The 15,301-nt window shown below is 34.6% G+C and overlaps 1 protein-coding gene across 1 annotated transcript in view; it reads left to right on the top strand.

Annotated features, from left to right (window-relative positions):
• LOC114651771 (SH3 domain and tetratricopeptide repeat-containing protein 1) overlaps nt 1-15,301 on the top strand; it is a 73,156-nt gene that overhangs the window by 34,782 nt on the left and 23,073 nt on the right. Inside the window, 7 exon segments of the mRNA XM_028801729.2 lie at nt 82-274; nt 3,473-3,549; nt 4,796-4,991; nt 9,666-9,793; nt 11,403-11,444; nt 12,654-13,147; nt 13,149-14,328. Coding sequence (XP_028657562.2) covers nt 82-274; nt 3,473-3,549; nt 4,796-4,991; nt 9,666-9,793; nt 11,403-11,444; nt 12,654-13,147; nt 13,149-14,328 — 2,310 coding nt within the window.

The following is a 15,301-nucleotide window of genomic DNA, read 5'->3' as shown; positions in this document are numbered from 1 at the left end:
GTACATGAACAGCAACTATGGGTCATTCTTCTGCTTTACAGCATTTATAGGTGTATATTCCATATGTATATTTCATTCTAGGTACACTGTTTGCACGGTTCACAGGAAAACTACTTCAAGACTTGACAGATGGTGAACCTCACTTGAAGTACAATGATGTGGTGATTGTTGATACTCCTAGAACTGGATCTCATTGGATAGTACAGTCATTGTCCAATGCTTCAAAGGCTCAAGTAGCTAAGTCTTCCTTGGAGCCGCTAATACCATTCAGTCAGTAAGTAGATATTTGTTTTTGACATACAATAATTTTTTGACTAGTTATCAAGTATTTGTTAATAATTGGGTGATTGGGTTACTGTTGTATACTTGCTTTTCATTAGGACATCATGAGGTATAGATTGGCTTAACATTTGGTCACACCTGTTGCTCCTCCAGCTAAAGACAAATGCATACGTTGAGTTTTTTTTTATTTTTACATAAACAATTGAATCTTATTCATTACTCCATGATTAAGTCTATTTGTGTATCATGTTTTACATTACTAAGTTTTTTACTTTTCCTTATTAGGACTGTTGTTTAAAAAATAACTTGGCCATGTCTCGCTTCCATAGAGCATACTATTCCTTAAACATCTTTCATAAACTTTTCTGTTTAATGTCAAAGAGACTCCTTAGAAGTGAGAATTTCTTCTGTGCACCTCTCATCCTCACTATACTTGCTTTGCTTACACCTCCATGTGACACATTTAAGTAGCAGAACTTCTGTATTTTCCTCAAAAAGAACTCATTTGCTGAGATCTAAATTTACACTGATCACATTGGCTTTTTGCACCCTTCATTTTTTGCAAACAGAGACAATACTCACCATCTGCAGACTAACCTTCACATCACTACATAATTTATGCATCCACTTCCGTTAATTGGATTTTTTTTCTTCCAACATGTTTACCAGACATGACTCAAGGCAAAGAACCCACCTCTTCCATGCCTTCTTCTCTTATACCTCCAAGCATCAATTTTGTCTTTCCTGCATTTACCTTGAAGCCTTAAAGTTCCAAAACAACTTTTTATTTCAGTGAAGATTCTTGCTCCTGTGTCCCCATTATGATGGACAGATAGTAGATTTTATGTATTTTAAATTTTAAAAGTGAATCTGTGAGTCTGCTTATTGAGAATGAAGTGGTGTTCTGTGGGATGACAAGGTGGTAAACTGCATTCTAATTCCTGTCATAAAAACTAAATTAAAAAATTAACTAATTTTTAGGAAACATCAGGAACATTATTCAACTTCAAACTACTAAATTAACAAAAAGTGGTACAGCTTTGTAACTGTACATTTTACTTATATAGTGACTTTTTCCTATGCTTAAAGCACTTCACGGGTATTCAAACTGGTACATCAGGAATAGAATCGCAGAAAAAGCTCAATTAATAACAACAGACAGAACCCAGTATCAAGGCAAACACCAAGTAAAAGATACATTTATGAAGCATAAAATTATGATTATCACAAGTAAACAGTAAGCTGATATAAAGTATATAGTGCTGGAAGACAATAAAGAATGTGATGCAGGAGGTTCTTGATGCTGTTTGGTGCAAAGTCATTTAAACTTTAAGTCCTAGTTATACCATGAGTGTGTTCTTGATTGTTTTTGATTATGCTTTTTTCTCTTGATTAGTTCTCTTCCAGTTTTTGCATTGAAGTGTAGCACAATGGCATATCACCAACAAATTTCACTAATTCAAAAACATGTACATGCAAGCAACTACAAAGTTTTTATTTTATACCTCTAACTTAATTTAGGTGGTATGTGTTAAAGTGTTGTGTGGACAATGGGCAAACATTTTTGTAGTTTATTGTTACTGTTTTCTTTATTGTCATTTTGTTTTTCTTAATTTTTACTAAACCTGCCTGCAATTGCTCCGTCCTGGGTATGATGTTAATCTGCATCCAGCCCTGCATGTAGGCCCTCCAACCTGCAGGGAAATACCTGGGGGTTGGTGGTAGAATTGGCACTCCAGCCACCATAAAAAAACCTCACACTGTTCCATTCCATCTGAACTAGTGTGGTGCTGAGGTGTCACCTATTGCATGGCTGCACTTGGGTTCTAATCTGAGATCCTGAGTTGATTTGTCATGTGGTGTGTGCGGCAATGTGTTGTATCAGCGCGTGCTCCTAATCTCCTCCAAGTAAAGAATGATTATCAACTTCAGATAACACAATTTGAATTGAAATAAACCCTAATTGTTTGATAGTTAAAATGTTGTATGTAATTCTTGATATGAGTAATGTAATTATTTGTGTTAACATAATTTTAAAGGTAGTGTAACCAAGATGTAGATTAAAATGTAGTTGACATATTAGTAATGTGCATAAGAACAATTTTAAAAGCATTGCTGTATGATACATTTTATGCTGCCTTCCATGCAAAAACATAACTATAAATGCAATCTGCAGTAATTGGTGGCCAGAAATCCAAATTAAGAGTTTTTATTTGGCCAACTTGTTCAGTAATTGTAGTTAAATATGAGAATAGGCGTTTGCTTAGAAGGAGCCTGTTTAAAAACACACAATTGTACACAGTATGTACACATTCAAATAGATAGATAGATACTTTATTAATCCCAAGGGGAAATTCACTTATAACATTATAAATTCATATTCATATATATATTTATAACACTTATAAATTCACTTATGTAACACATTCAAGACAAGTTGAACTGCCATAGGTTGTCAATAGCACAGCACTCACAGTACAAACTTAATGTTTACGTTGCGTTTACTTTTTTGGCTAATGCCTTTATCCAAGGCGACTTAAAACATTTATGATACAATTGGTTATATTTCATTTTGTTTATCCTATTGGAGCACAGGCAGGTCAAGTGACTCGCTCAAGGTCACACATGCAGTATATGCAATAAAAGTGATACATAGGATGACCAGTAACCACGGATAAAGTGTGTAGTGATGGACAAAGTACCAGAGATGACAGAGTCTGTTATCCCACTGTTCACCAACAAATAAAGTCTGTCTGTCTGGATGGATGGATGGATGGATGGATGGATGGATTCTGGCACAATACCTAAAAGGGGTACCTACTTTGTGGAGACTCCCAGCCATCCCTTTGTTCAGGTCTGTTACATCTTGGGACTCTGGTTATTTTCTCCATATTTGGTTGTAGTCTTGATTCCAGTGCTGCTGAAATGGCTGCCGTTTTTCACATTACTGCAATTGGTAAAATATTTTAAAAAATTGATCTTCATATAGTTTAGTACCAGTTTTGTGTATAAAAAAAAAAAAAAAAAAAGTCAATGTTGTGATTGCAAAGGTTTCCTTTTGGATTATTCATATGAAAAATGATCTTAAATAATACTGTGTAAGACTTACTGTAACACAATTTTATTTTGAACTGTTTTATTTCAGTTTAATATGGTTGTCTTTTTATGGATTTTGTTTTTGTTTACTTAGAGTCCTTTTCAAAAACTTTGCAGAAAACCTATGGATATGCTGCAGCAATGATCAGTTTGATTTTCCATACCAAGCAGGTAAAGATCTTTTATAGCCGAGTGCTTGAATTTATATGATTATGGAGTTTCATGACTGTCACTTTAATTTTTAAACCTTGCACAATGTGCCAGTTGGAGAAAGCTTGCAAATATGCTTGAAAGGTTTCAAATATGCCTTACTTTATTATGTTAATCATAGTCCCTTTTTACAATGATGCATCAAACTGTGTCAGATGCTTAGTTTTGGTAGGTATTTTACTAAAGAATGTATTGTTGATTTTCCTCTTGCCACAATGAGAGGGGAGAGTAGATAGAAGGATAGTCTTAAGTTTAAATTTATTATACAAAATCAGCTTTGCGCTATCATCATCATCACTGTCATCATTTAGTTACATGCTCTATGTTCTAGTTCTTCACTGTTAACTGTCTTGACGTTACCTTCCAGATGCTTCATGCTGGTACCAGTCCATTCCCTGATGTTCACTGATGTCATTTTATTATTTATTTTATTTTTTATTGGTCTTCCTGGTCTTCTTGATTATGGACATTACATATTTCTTTTCATTTACCAGATTTAGAACTTCCACACTATTAATTTTTACTATACAAGGAATCCTCTTCAACTTTTTACACTACCACATTTCAAATGCTTCTGTTATCCTCATGCCTGCATGAGTTAGGACACTTGAGACATTTGGACACTATCTATATAATAAAGTTATTAACGTATCATTTGATATATCTTTTTCATATTTTTAAATTAATACTAATTGCTGAAAGTATTTTTTGCATGCTGTGTAATGCACATCTAGCTATGTCAATATAGCTATGTCTTTTCCATCAGTCTTGATCTTGATCCTTGGCACCAGAATGATCGTTGTCTTCTTCATATTCCTCTTCATACCAAATGACTTCACTTCATTAAGTTCATTTTAATTATCCTACAATTCTCATTCTGTTCAGCTATCAGCACAGTGTCATTTAAATTATTAAAACCACTCCAGTGCTACAGAAGATGTTTTCTGTCTGTAATATTGGATTATAGGATATTTTTTTAAAATGATGATGCTTTTTTTTAAAGCCACAGCATTTACTGTATTTCTACCGCACATTTTCATACAAAGGATGTAGCTCAAAGTGCTTTACAAGATCAAATCAGCATAAATATCATGTTTTAAGCTTCTGCATAGGGACCAGTGTTTCATATATACACTCTAAGAAAACTGAAATTTAAATATGTGTGTGTGTATTTTGTGTTTTTTTTTTTTTTTTTTTTTAATTCTAGCTGCAGGTTTTTGCTTGGCTACTTCAGATTATGAAGCCAATGGACCAGATGAACTTAGTTTCCAGACTGGAGATTCTTTTGAAATTGTTGGCTATCTTGTTTCATGTTTGGAATGGTTTGTTGCAAAACATGAAGATACAGGTCAAACTGGACTAGTAAAGACTTGTCATGTAGCACCATGTAACTCTACCTACAAGTAAATATTCTTTACTGTATAATGTGTTAATAATGATACTTTTTATTTATATAGCCCCTTTCCCATGCTCAAGGGAATTTAGTATTATTTAGTCATTTTTTTTTCTATCCAGGCATTTTTAAAAGAATAGGTAGCAAATTTAGTATAGCTGTAACCAAGTAACTTTAAACACAAATATTATGCACTCTGTAAAGTGTGTGCACACACTCTGATATACACTCTGTGTGTGTAGTATGCTGTAAGCTTTTTCAATTACTGTATGTCAATGGGGTATGATATGTTTTACACTGCAAAATATTTGACCTTTGGTAATGGAAATGAGTAGTGTTTTCTTATACTTAAGGCTGAAAAGGTTATATTAAATATAAAAATGTCATGCCCCTCAGATCATTTCATAAATACATTCATTTTTTAACTGCATCAGACATTCTTCTCTTAAAGACTACAACAACAACATTTATTTATATAGCACATTTTCATACAAAAAGTAGCTCAAAGTGCTTTACATAATGAAGAGAAGAAAAATAAAAGACAAAATAAGACATTAGTTAACATAGAAAGGAGTAAGGTCCGATGGCCAGGGTGGACAGAAAAAACAAAAAAAAACTCCAGAAGGCTGGAGAAAAAAATAAAATCTGTAGGGGTTCCAGGCCACGAGACCGCCCAGTCCCCTCTGGGCATTCTACCTAACATAAATGAAATAGTCCTCTTTGTAGTACGGGTTTTTCACGGAGTCACTTGATGCTGATGGTCATACAGACTTCTGGCTTTTAATCCATCCATCATTGTTGGGACATCATGGTGCTTTGGGTAGATGGTGGTGGCGCACGCCACCACCAACAGGACACCGGAAAAGGAAACAGAAGAGAGAGTAGGGGTTAGTACAGTTTTTGAATGAATAGTTATTATAATGAATTGGATATACAGAGTATCAGGATTAAATTACAGTGAAGTTATGAGAAGGCCATGTTAAAGTAATGTGTTTTCAGTAGTTTTTTAAAGTGCTCCACTGTATTAGCCTGGCGATTACCTACTGGCAGGCTATTCCAGATTTTAGGTGCATAACAGCAGAAGGCCGCCTCACCACTTCTTTTAAGTTTTGCTCTTGGAATTCTAAGGAGACACTCAGTTGAGGATCTGAGGTTACGATTTGGAATATAAGGTGTCAGACATTCCGATATATAAGCCGGGGCGAGATTATTTAAAGCTTTATAAACCATCAGCAGAATTTTAAAGTCAATTCTGAATGACACAGGTAACCAGTGTAGTGACATCAAAACTGGAGAAATGTGTTCGGATTTTCTTTTCCTGGTAAGGATTCTAGCAGCTGCATTCTGCACTAGTTGCAAACTATTGGTGTCTTTTTTGGGTAGTCCTGAGAGGAGTGCGTTACAGTAATCTAATTCATGCTTGCAAAGCATGAAATAATGTTTAGTCTTTAAGTTAGTTGTAATGTTCTGTGGGTCACCACTACGCATACAGAAGGTGCAACAGTGAATCAGGATGTTTGCGGGGCAACATTTCGTAAGAATTTTTCCCCTGCTATTGGCATTTGTTATACTAAACTTTTTCCTTGAATATTTTATAATCATCATCTACATACACTTTGTTGAAATTGATTGTTTTAAGAAAAACAATCATCTTAAGTTTTTTTTTTAATGATAATTTGTATGCTTAATGATCAGACCTATTTTCTGTTTATTTGCCTCACTCATTATTGTTAAAAAATATTCATCATGATTTGTCTGTTTTCATTTTGAAATGCAAATAACGAACTGTTAATTACATCTGTGTTAACAGACATAAATTTCAATCATGCCCAGTTTATATCAACTAACCATATTAACCCATATCTAAAAATGAATCCGATTTAACTTGGAGTAACCTTTTTTTAATGTTTTACACTGAATGAAGTTATACCTCTTGTTGAGAGATGGTGGGTTACAAACTGGCTTTTGCTTTTGTTTAAAAAGGTGTCATTACTACTTTATTTAACATTTTACCAAAGGAGTCAAAATTAGGTAAATAATTGTGATTAAAAACTCTGTGTACTCATAGAAAATGTTGACCTAGGTTAAAGCAGCAGACACCAAAAGTATTTTAAAAGAGCCTCTGTGAAATAAAGTGGTTTATGCTGGTCTGTAATATTTGGAAACCAAATTCTACCCCTTTGTATTTTTCAGTGTGAAGATGTCTCTGATTTTGTTGTATCCAATAAAGTCTGTTACCTTCAACTTTGACAAACCATTGGATCGACATAAGGGCTTAAAATTGTTAGGCATCTGGGTCTGTCTTGACTTGACTTGAGTAAATGACTAAACCTCTTTGCTCTGGTGGTTGCCTGTTTGCAGTGCACATGCCAGCAGTATCATTTGATGTTGGAACATTATAACATCGTTGGTCTTAAATAAAATCGGTTAGAAAGTATTTCTTAATTTCTTGAACCTGTCTATCCTCTATCTGTGCTTTTTGTTTTTCTTTAATTTATATATATATATATAATATTTTAGTATCAATGAAATCCTGTAGTTTTCAAAGTAAATGAGTAGATATGTCCGTGTTTTCAGGTCTAAAAAGTCTTTGTCTGAACACTTTATAAGGCTCTATAAAGATTGATATAGGCTGAAGATTGATCTTTACCATGATAAAGATGCCACAATTGACTTAAAATATAAGGAGCTGTTGATACTGTGTATGTGTTCTAAATAGTTTCTTCTTGAACTTTTTGTGGAAGTTAGTGTCTTGTAGTGTATGTGGTGATTGATATAGAGCAAGCAGTACTTTTCCACCTTGGCAACATGGCCTTGTGTTTTCCGCCTGAAAAAATAATGATCCACTGTGAGCACATAGACAGTCCAACTTTCCCAGGTAGTGTGTATCCAATAAACATTGATGTGAGGCTGTAAAAGCAATGTTCATATGTGGGTAGGAGTTCTGCTCATTTTTTCATGGTTGTCATCCTTACAGTCTGTATTGCAGGATGATGATAGCATTCTGGTGGGCCAAGTGTCACAACGCTGTGCAATTGCAGGCCTTTATGTTCAGGCCTACCTCTCACTTTGGCATGCACAGTAGTGTCTTGTCTTATGGTTTCTTGCTTTTCATCACTGAAATGCTTCCTGCATTTGGCTTGATGGCGAGCAGTGGTCATGGGTCTTGATTTTTCTTTTTGTATTCTGGTGTAAAGCACATTCTTTTGTGATGAAGTGTGTATCTCATATTACGGTCATCAGGTGGTGTTGCTGTCCTTCTTGTCATTGATTAGCTTCTGCAATGCAGTTCACAGCGAGTGGATAGAATTGTTGTAGTCGGGAGACACAGCAACCCAGGTTACTCTGTCGAGGGTGCCACCATCTTTTTTATGAACCAACAGCGTCCAGAACTTACCTTTGGTTTGAGAGTGTCTGACTTGGATGTGTATGAATTTGATCAGCTGATCTGTGCAACACAGGTTGTCGTGAGCGGTTTTCTTGTGAGATACGTACAAACACATGGTCGGATCACGTGGTGCATGAAACTCTCAAGAAGCACAGCAGACCTGGTCATTTTGCCAGGGTTACTGTAATGCCGTTCTGTCAATGAGGTTGTTTTCATGCCAAACATGCAGTATGATTGCTTAGCTGTTTTCATGTCAGCTATGTCACTGTGCATGCCACTATGCTGTGCTTCAGCTGCGTTGCAGGGTGCGCACCACTGTGCTTTTCCTGTCAGAGGTGCTTTACCCATGCATTTCCTGTCAGCCAAAGTATGCATCCACATCTTTGCTGCTGTGAAGAGTTAAAGCTGTGGTATGCTCTACCAATTCATGAGTTGTGTTGTGTTTGTCATAGCACATTCTGTAAATTGAGACTAAGATCATTTGCAATTACTAATAAAATCAAACTGTACACTGTAATTTTAATACAGTTTTTTTTTTTTCTAGGTTTGGATGTTAGTGTTGGTTGGAAAAAATTTGGACGTGAGCATCAGTAGGCTTTGCGCCCTAGGAACCAAGTTACCCAAACTATTCTATAACATTTCAGTAATTATTTACTGCTCTGATGCTGAACTTTCTGATCATAAAATAGGTCATTTTGATAGCAATTGATGAGAAGAATTCATAATTTATTGCAGAATTATGGTATTTGAGGGTTCCTCTATAGTGTCTGTTTCTCTTGCACAATTTGGCTCAAAAACTAATCGGCACATCGTTATCTCATAACAGGCTTAAGTTTCGAGTTCCGTATTTTTCTGTCCATCCATTTTAGCTTTAGACTGTACTCAGGAAATCGTGACACACACACCCATCATCGAGATACCAATATTTTCGGTATAATGGGAGCCTAAAATGTCAAGATCATTCAAAAACTGGATATCAAAATTTATGACGAATTTAAACCTTTCACTTCTCCTCCATAGATGCTAGGTTATGGTGGGGGAGGGTGCAAAGCAAAAAATTATTTTTTTAAATATTTCTATAAAATGTAATGTTTAAACCACTACAGAGATGTATATTATTAGTCAATATTGAATTGTTTATATTGTTACTATATTATTTGAATATTGCATTATATTTTATTAAAACCTAGTTCTGATTTATTGGCTTTTTATAATGACTTACCTGACATTGCTTTCTGTTCAATTTTCCTTGATAATGGTGAGACCAGCTCTGATAGCCTTATTAATATTTTCCAGACCGGCTGATGTTGTCCTTGATGAAGAACAGAATTCTATGCTTAAATTACAAGGGCATAAAGAAGCAAATTTCATCACTTTCTTGGATAAAATATTGGAGACAGAGAGTAGCACAGTTTTCAAAATGGGTAAGTTAATGTTCTAGATGTTGTATATGGATAAAAGAAGCATCAAAGACATTTTGCAGTTCTGTTTATCTGCATATAGCATAGGAAATATTATGTTTTCAAAGACTAATCTGCATATTGAGTTTAAATTAAATCACTCATGTTAATTCCATTTATCACTAGGGTCCATTGAATATTTGTGAAGTATACATTTATATGTGTTAATGTTATGTGCATATTCCTAACAGGACAGGATTTATTATATAGTTCAGGTGGGAGTTTGTGGGGAAAATGGTTCACCGATAGTGCACACCATCACCTTTTTGTTAATCCATAAATAATCATGATTGTTTGTGTAAGCACTGTATAGCAAATGTTAAAAATATACACTTTTGTTTCTGATTTAATGTTTCGCTATCATAGTTTTGGAATTAGTGTGAGTAGGGAAACAGGACTTGGACCAATATAGTTTGATGCTGGCAACCTTCCAAACAACATTCATCTCGCCATCGGGCTGTCACATAATCTTGTTATATCTTTTCCTGTAACTTTCTCTTTGGCATTTTGCAAATCACTTTTAGCTACATTCTTTGTTTGAAAATGTGCTATGAAGATCTAAAACATTTATTTACAGTTTTCTCTCCTATATGTCCCAGCGTAGATATACAGGGTTGGTTGTTGATGCCTGCTTTACACTAGAAACTGCTGGATGGGGTTATAGTAACTGTAGCTTTTCTGAAATAAGATCAGTTACAGTTAGACTCTGTACTTCTTGTATTTTGCCTACCATAGAGAGATTCATGGTAACATTATAACAATCGAAAGGGCAAGATACAGTAAAACACTGCCATTACCTTTTTGTTATCATATTTTTCTTAAATATATATGGAAATGCAGATAAGTGAAAACTAAATATAGATCCATAAACAAACATTAATTAAGAACATGCACCCCACAGGACCATGTAGCGAGGAAATAAACTCATAGGAGGGATGACATACAGCTGCTTAAAAAACGTAATTATATTGATATCAAGTTACAACTCCTATCCATGCAGTTTCAGACTGTTTTATATATGACTGATAATCCTGGCTCCAGTATTTGTAATTATCATTAATTCTAGATAGTTCAACAGCATATGAAGCTAAAAAAGCACAAAAAGCTAAACATCCAGCTAAAAAGCAAGATTTCCAAAAATTGGGTGAAAGTGGATCAAATTATTTCAAACAAGAAAGTAGGGCTAACCTTGTCACAATTGTGCAGAAATTAAACAGTCTCTGCTGAAAAGTGGAAAGAGAGAGAGCAGAGAAATCCAAGAGAAGAAAGAGTTTAAGAGTTAAAGATATATCACATGAGAAGACAGAAGAAAGAAACGGCAACAGAGGTTGTAGAAAATATAGCCTATGTTATTAATTAATTTTAAACGTTCTAGAGGTGAAAATTTTTTATACTAAAGTTTAACAAACATTTCTAATTTTAAAATTTCCATCTGTTTTCTTTTAAAATATTGAAATAATGAGATCTAACAGTAAAGTTATTAAATTAAAATGTATAGCTGTTTTGTTTAGCTAGCTGTATAAAGTGTAATATTCCCTGCTATATTTTTTACAACTTCTGTTATATTTTGCAGATAATCTAGAGGGAACACAACCATCTGGAATGCTTTGCCAAAGTAAGAATGTGTACATTTTTTCATTTTGTTGGAGATAAAATTGGTTAGAGTGTTGGAGCTTGGTGAATTAAAAAATAACTTGTATTATTTAATATTTTTCACCCAGTAAAAATGTGTTAATTTCCTGCATAATTTTAACCTTGTGATTCTGGTTTCTCATTTGTTGATATAAAATCCTTTACTACTCATATGGCCTATTTCTTCCAACTTATTAATCTTGGTGAAATTTGCTTGGCTTTATTTTTGCTAAGACCTTTCAAGGATGTGTCTCTTAATTAAAGATCCTTTTAGTTTACTTTTTGCCTCTATCCCGGTTTAATTGCCAAGGATTTCCTTCCCTGGAGGTTATAGTGCACCTCTTGGTCGCATGATGCCTTCTGGGGTTTTTTCGCTGAGGGTGACAGTGCCACCTGTCAATCCCTATTAGAAACACCGCCAGTTTGTCTCTGGGACTGCATATTTGTCCCAGCGAGCCTGTCTGATTTCTCAGATAATCTCCATACATGGATTAGGAATGGTCACCCCACTGGAGGTAACCTATCCCAAGTGCGGTTCAGCTGATGTAGTATCTAATGTGGTAGTGGAAGTACATAATCAAAGAAATGCACAGTTAATAGAACTGCTAAAAGAGAACATTTCCTGCAAATACCAGATTAATTTTGTTCATACTTTTAATTTTTGCTTTTTTTTTTGTTATTTCTTAATTTGTGTATTTGTGTTGAACATGTGAAATGTCAGAGATAAAAGGGAGGCTTATGGGAGTGAAAACAGTTTGGGTTGTTTTTGTAATTTCTGATACTGTTGGGATAAAAGTGACACACCTGCTATAAAACATTGCCAATACATTCAGCTGTTAACAGAATGTGGTTCATTGTATAATATTTCATAGATTTTGTAAGTTATAAGTCTATTTGTAGGCTGTAAATCTATGATTTTCAAGCTTGCTTATATGAATACATATTTTCTGGTTAACAATTTATTATTCTATTTGTTATTCATGTTTTTGGTTTTTGTGCTTTAATAAAACGGTGGTTTTTGAATAGCATATATATATAATAGTAAATTATATGAAAAACTTTAAATGGTAGGATTATTTTTGACATAGTTAAAGAACTGTTAACATGAAGCATTATGTTACATTTTAAAAAGAACACCTTTAAGCAGTAAAATTATATGCTGATTTACTTTCCTTGTATTTAATATTTACAGAGAATGGACAGGTTTGCAGCAAAAATATAGAACTGGAATTACAGAAAACAAGAAGCAATTACTGGTACATGGAATTAGCCAAAAAAAGATTATGTGAAGACCAACATTTAGGTTCATCTCTTAGCTCTCAGCTGTTGGAACAGACATCAGATCAGCACTTTGTAATTGCTAACACAGAGGAAGATTCTGCTGATGAATTCCAGGACTTGATAATGTTTTTAAATAGCGCCAATTACAAGGATGATTATTGTAACCTTTACGACTTCTCTTGTTCCTTTCTCAGTTCTTTATTTTCTGGATATGGAACTGAGGAGGAGCTAGTAAACTACCTTGGAAAAGCAAGAGAAACAGCGAGAAAGACAAAAAAGCTCTGGGCTCAGTCAAGGATATGTTTCCTTCTTGGCAAACTGTGTGCAAAAAAATGTAAATTCTCCCAAGCAAGAGTCTACTTTGAGGAAGCAATTAGTGTGGCTAAAGGATATTTTACAGATATGTTTTTTTTTAATTGCTATCTATGCAAACTTATCTGTCATATATTTAAAGCAGAAGAACAAAGAGAAATGTTCTGCAATTTTTGAACGAATCTCCGCCTTATGCTTTGGAGTTTGTAACTACATCTGTAGTACAACAATGGAGTCCGAGATACTCAAACATATTTTGAAGAAGGCAATTTTGTCTGAGAATAAATTTGCTGAAGCAAGAGCTTGCTTCCTATTAGCAAAGCATTATATTTCAATTAACCAGGAAGACAGAGCGCTACCATTTATTGAAAGACTACAACTACTGGCAGAGAATTTTTCAAGGCATAATTCACTTCCTCACAGCTATTTTTTAAATTTAGGTTTAATTTATCATCAAAAATGTCTTCCAAATTTATCTCTAAGCTGCTTTAAACAAGTTTCTTTACACCCCAGTAGCAAACTCACTGAATGTTTAGTAGCTGCTAGCCTTGTTGTGAAAAATACACCACAACAAAGTAATGTGGGAAAAGACGTATGGATTCCAGTACAGATGATTAGTTGCCTAAAGCGAATAATTTCTTTGGCTGAAAAAGCTGGTGAACTAAAGCTGGTTAGAGCTGTCCGCTTGTGTTTATCACAGTTGTTTCAATATTATAAGTTGTTTAACAAAGCAATACATTACTTGAAACAATTTACAGATAGTGATTTTTACAACAATTCTGTTCTTGGAATAGATAATTTACTTTGCCTTGCATGGCTACACATTTTAAATGGGCAATTTGAGGAAGCTTCAAGTATTTTGGATGAACTTCTGCAATCTCCAGGTGTGAAAAAAGGTACTCTACAAGAAGGAGCCATATATAATTTGCATGCTATTGCACTGAAACACATTGGCAACATAAAGCATGCTATGGACAGTTACCACAAAGCCCAGCAGATTTGTGAATTGTTGGGCTCCAGGCAGAACCATGCTGTAGTACAGGCCAATTTAGGCTTTCTGTGTATTGCTGCCAAATTCATGGGACTAGCAGAGCTCTATCTAACAAAGTCAGTGAAACTTTTTTCTGAACAGCAGAACAACATCTATGAAATTCATTTCATTAAAGTTTTGCTTGAAGTTGGACTCTACTATGTTGGCCAGAATCTGAAAGATAAAGCAAAGTTCTTTTATGAGTGGGCATTGCTTATAGCTATAATGGGCAATCATAATGAATGTAAGTATGTAAAATGTATTAACAATTGAGAGCATATCTTTTGTAACTTTAATTTTTTAAACTTGCTTTCATAGCAGCATATTGTGCATTCCCGTATTTGCTCTCTTTGAAAAATTATGTTCACAACTACAGTACAAAACTATAATAATCAAATATAGTTTTGTACTGTAATGTAACTTAAGAAAAAACATTGAATAAAGGTACTCCTATGATACAGAGGATACTCCTAAACATAATTTAGAGAGGAATGCCTTTTGCGGTGGGTTGGCACCCTGCCCAGGATTGGTTCCTGCCTTGTGCCCTGTGTTGGCTGGGATTGGCTCCAGCAGACCCCCGTGACCCTGTGTTCGGATTCAGCGGGTTGGAAAATGGATGGATGGAAGGATGGAATGCCTTTTTATAGTCACTTTTATACTGTTTATTCTGCACAAAAATGTATCCGAATCAATAAATCATTTATGGTCAAAAAAAACAAAAAAAATTCTGTTAGATTAACAGACTTCATTCTCATTGCAAGGGGCAATACAATATTAGGAATTATTAACTGCTGACTCGATATCACACAATCAAATGTCACAGTTGTCTTTTTAATGAATGTAGCATAGCAAATGAGGCACTCTTTTTGTTGATACACTTTATTAATTCTGGAGGGGAAATTGCCTTTTCGCATGACCTTGTAGGTCACAGTGCAGGGGTAGCTACTATACAGCGCCCCTGAAGCAATTGTCAGGTTAAGGGCCTTTCTCAAGGGCCCAACAAACTAGGGTCCATTTCGGCTTGTGGTACTTTGTATTCTTCTGCACATGTCCCTTTTTAATTTTTGAAACTATTAGCAAATCTTATTAGTGATGGCTAAAACATTATCCTCCCATGGAATATCTAATCATAAAACATATATAAAATGAAAAAATCCTAATTTTTTCAAATAAAAAGATAAAAATCTAATTCACCACACTTGTTTGGTGGCAGTTCT

This window comes from Erpetoichthys calabaricus, chromosome 5 (assembly GCF_900747795.2).
Source record: "Erpetoichthys calabaricus chromosome 5, fErpCal1.3, whole genome shotgun sequence".
In the NCBI taxonomy this organism is placed as follows: Eukaryota; Metazoa; Chordata; class Cladistia; order Polypteriformes; family Polypteridae; genus Erpetoichthys; species Erpetoichthys calabaricus.
This window is presented reverse-complemented; position numbering and strand designations above follow the sequence as displayed.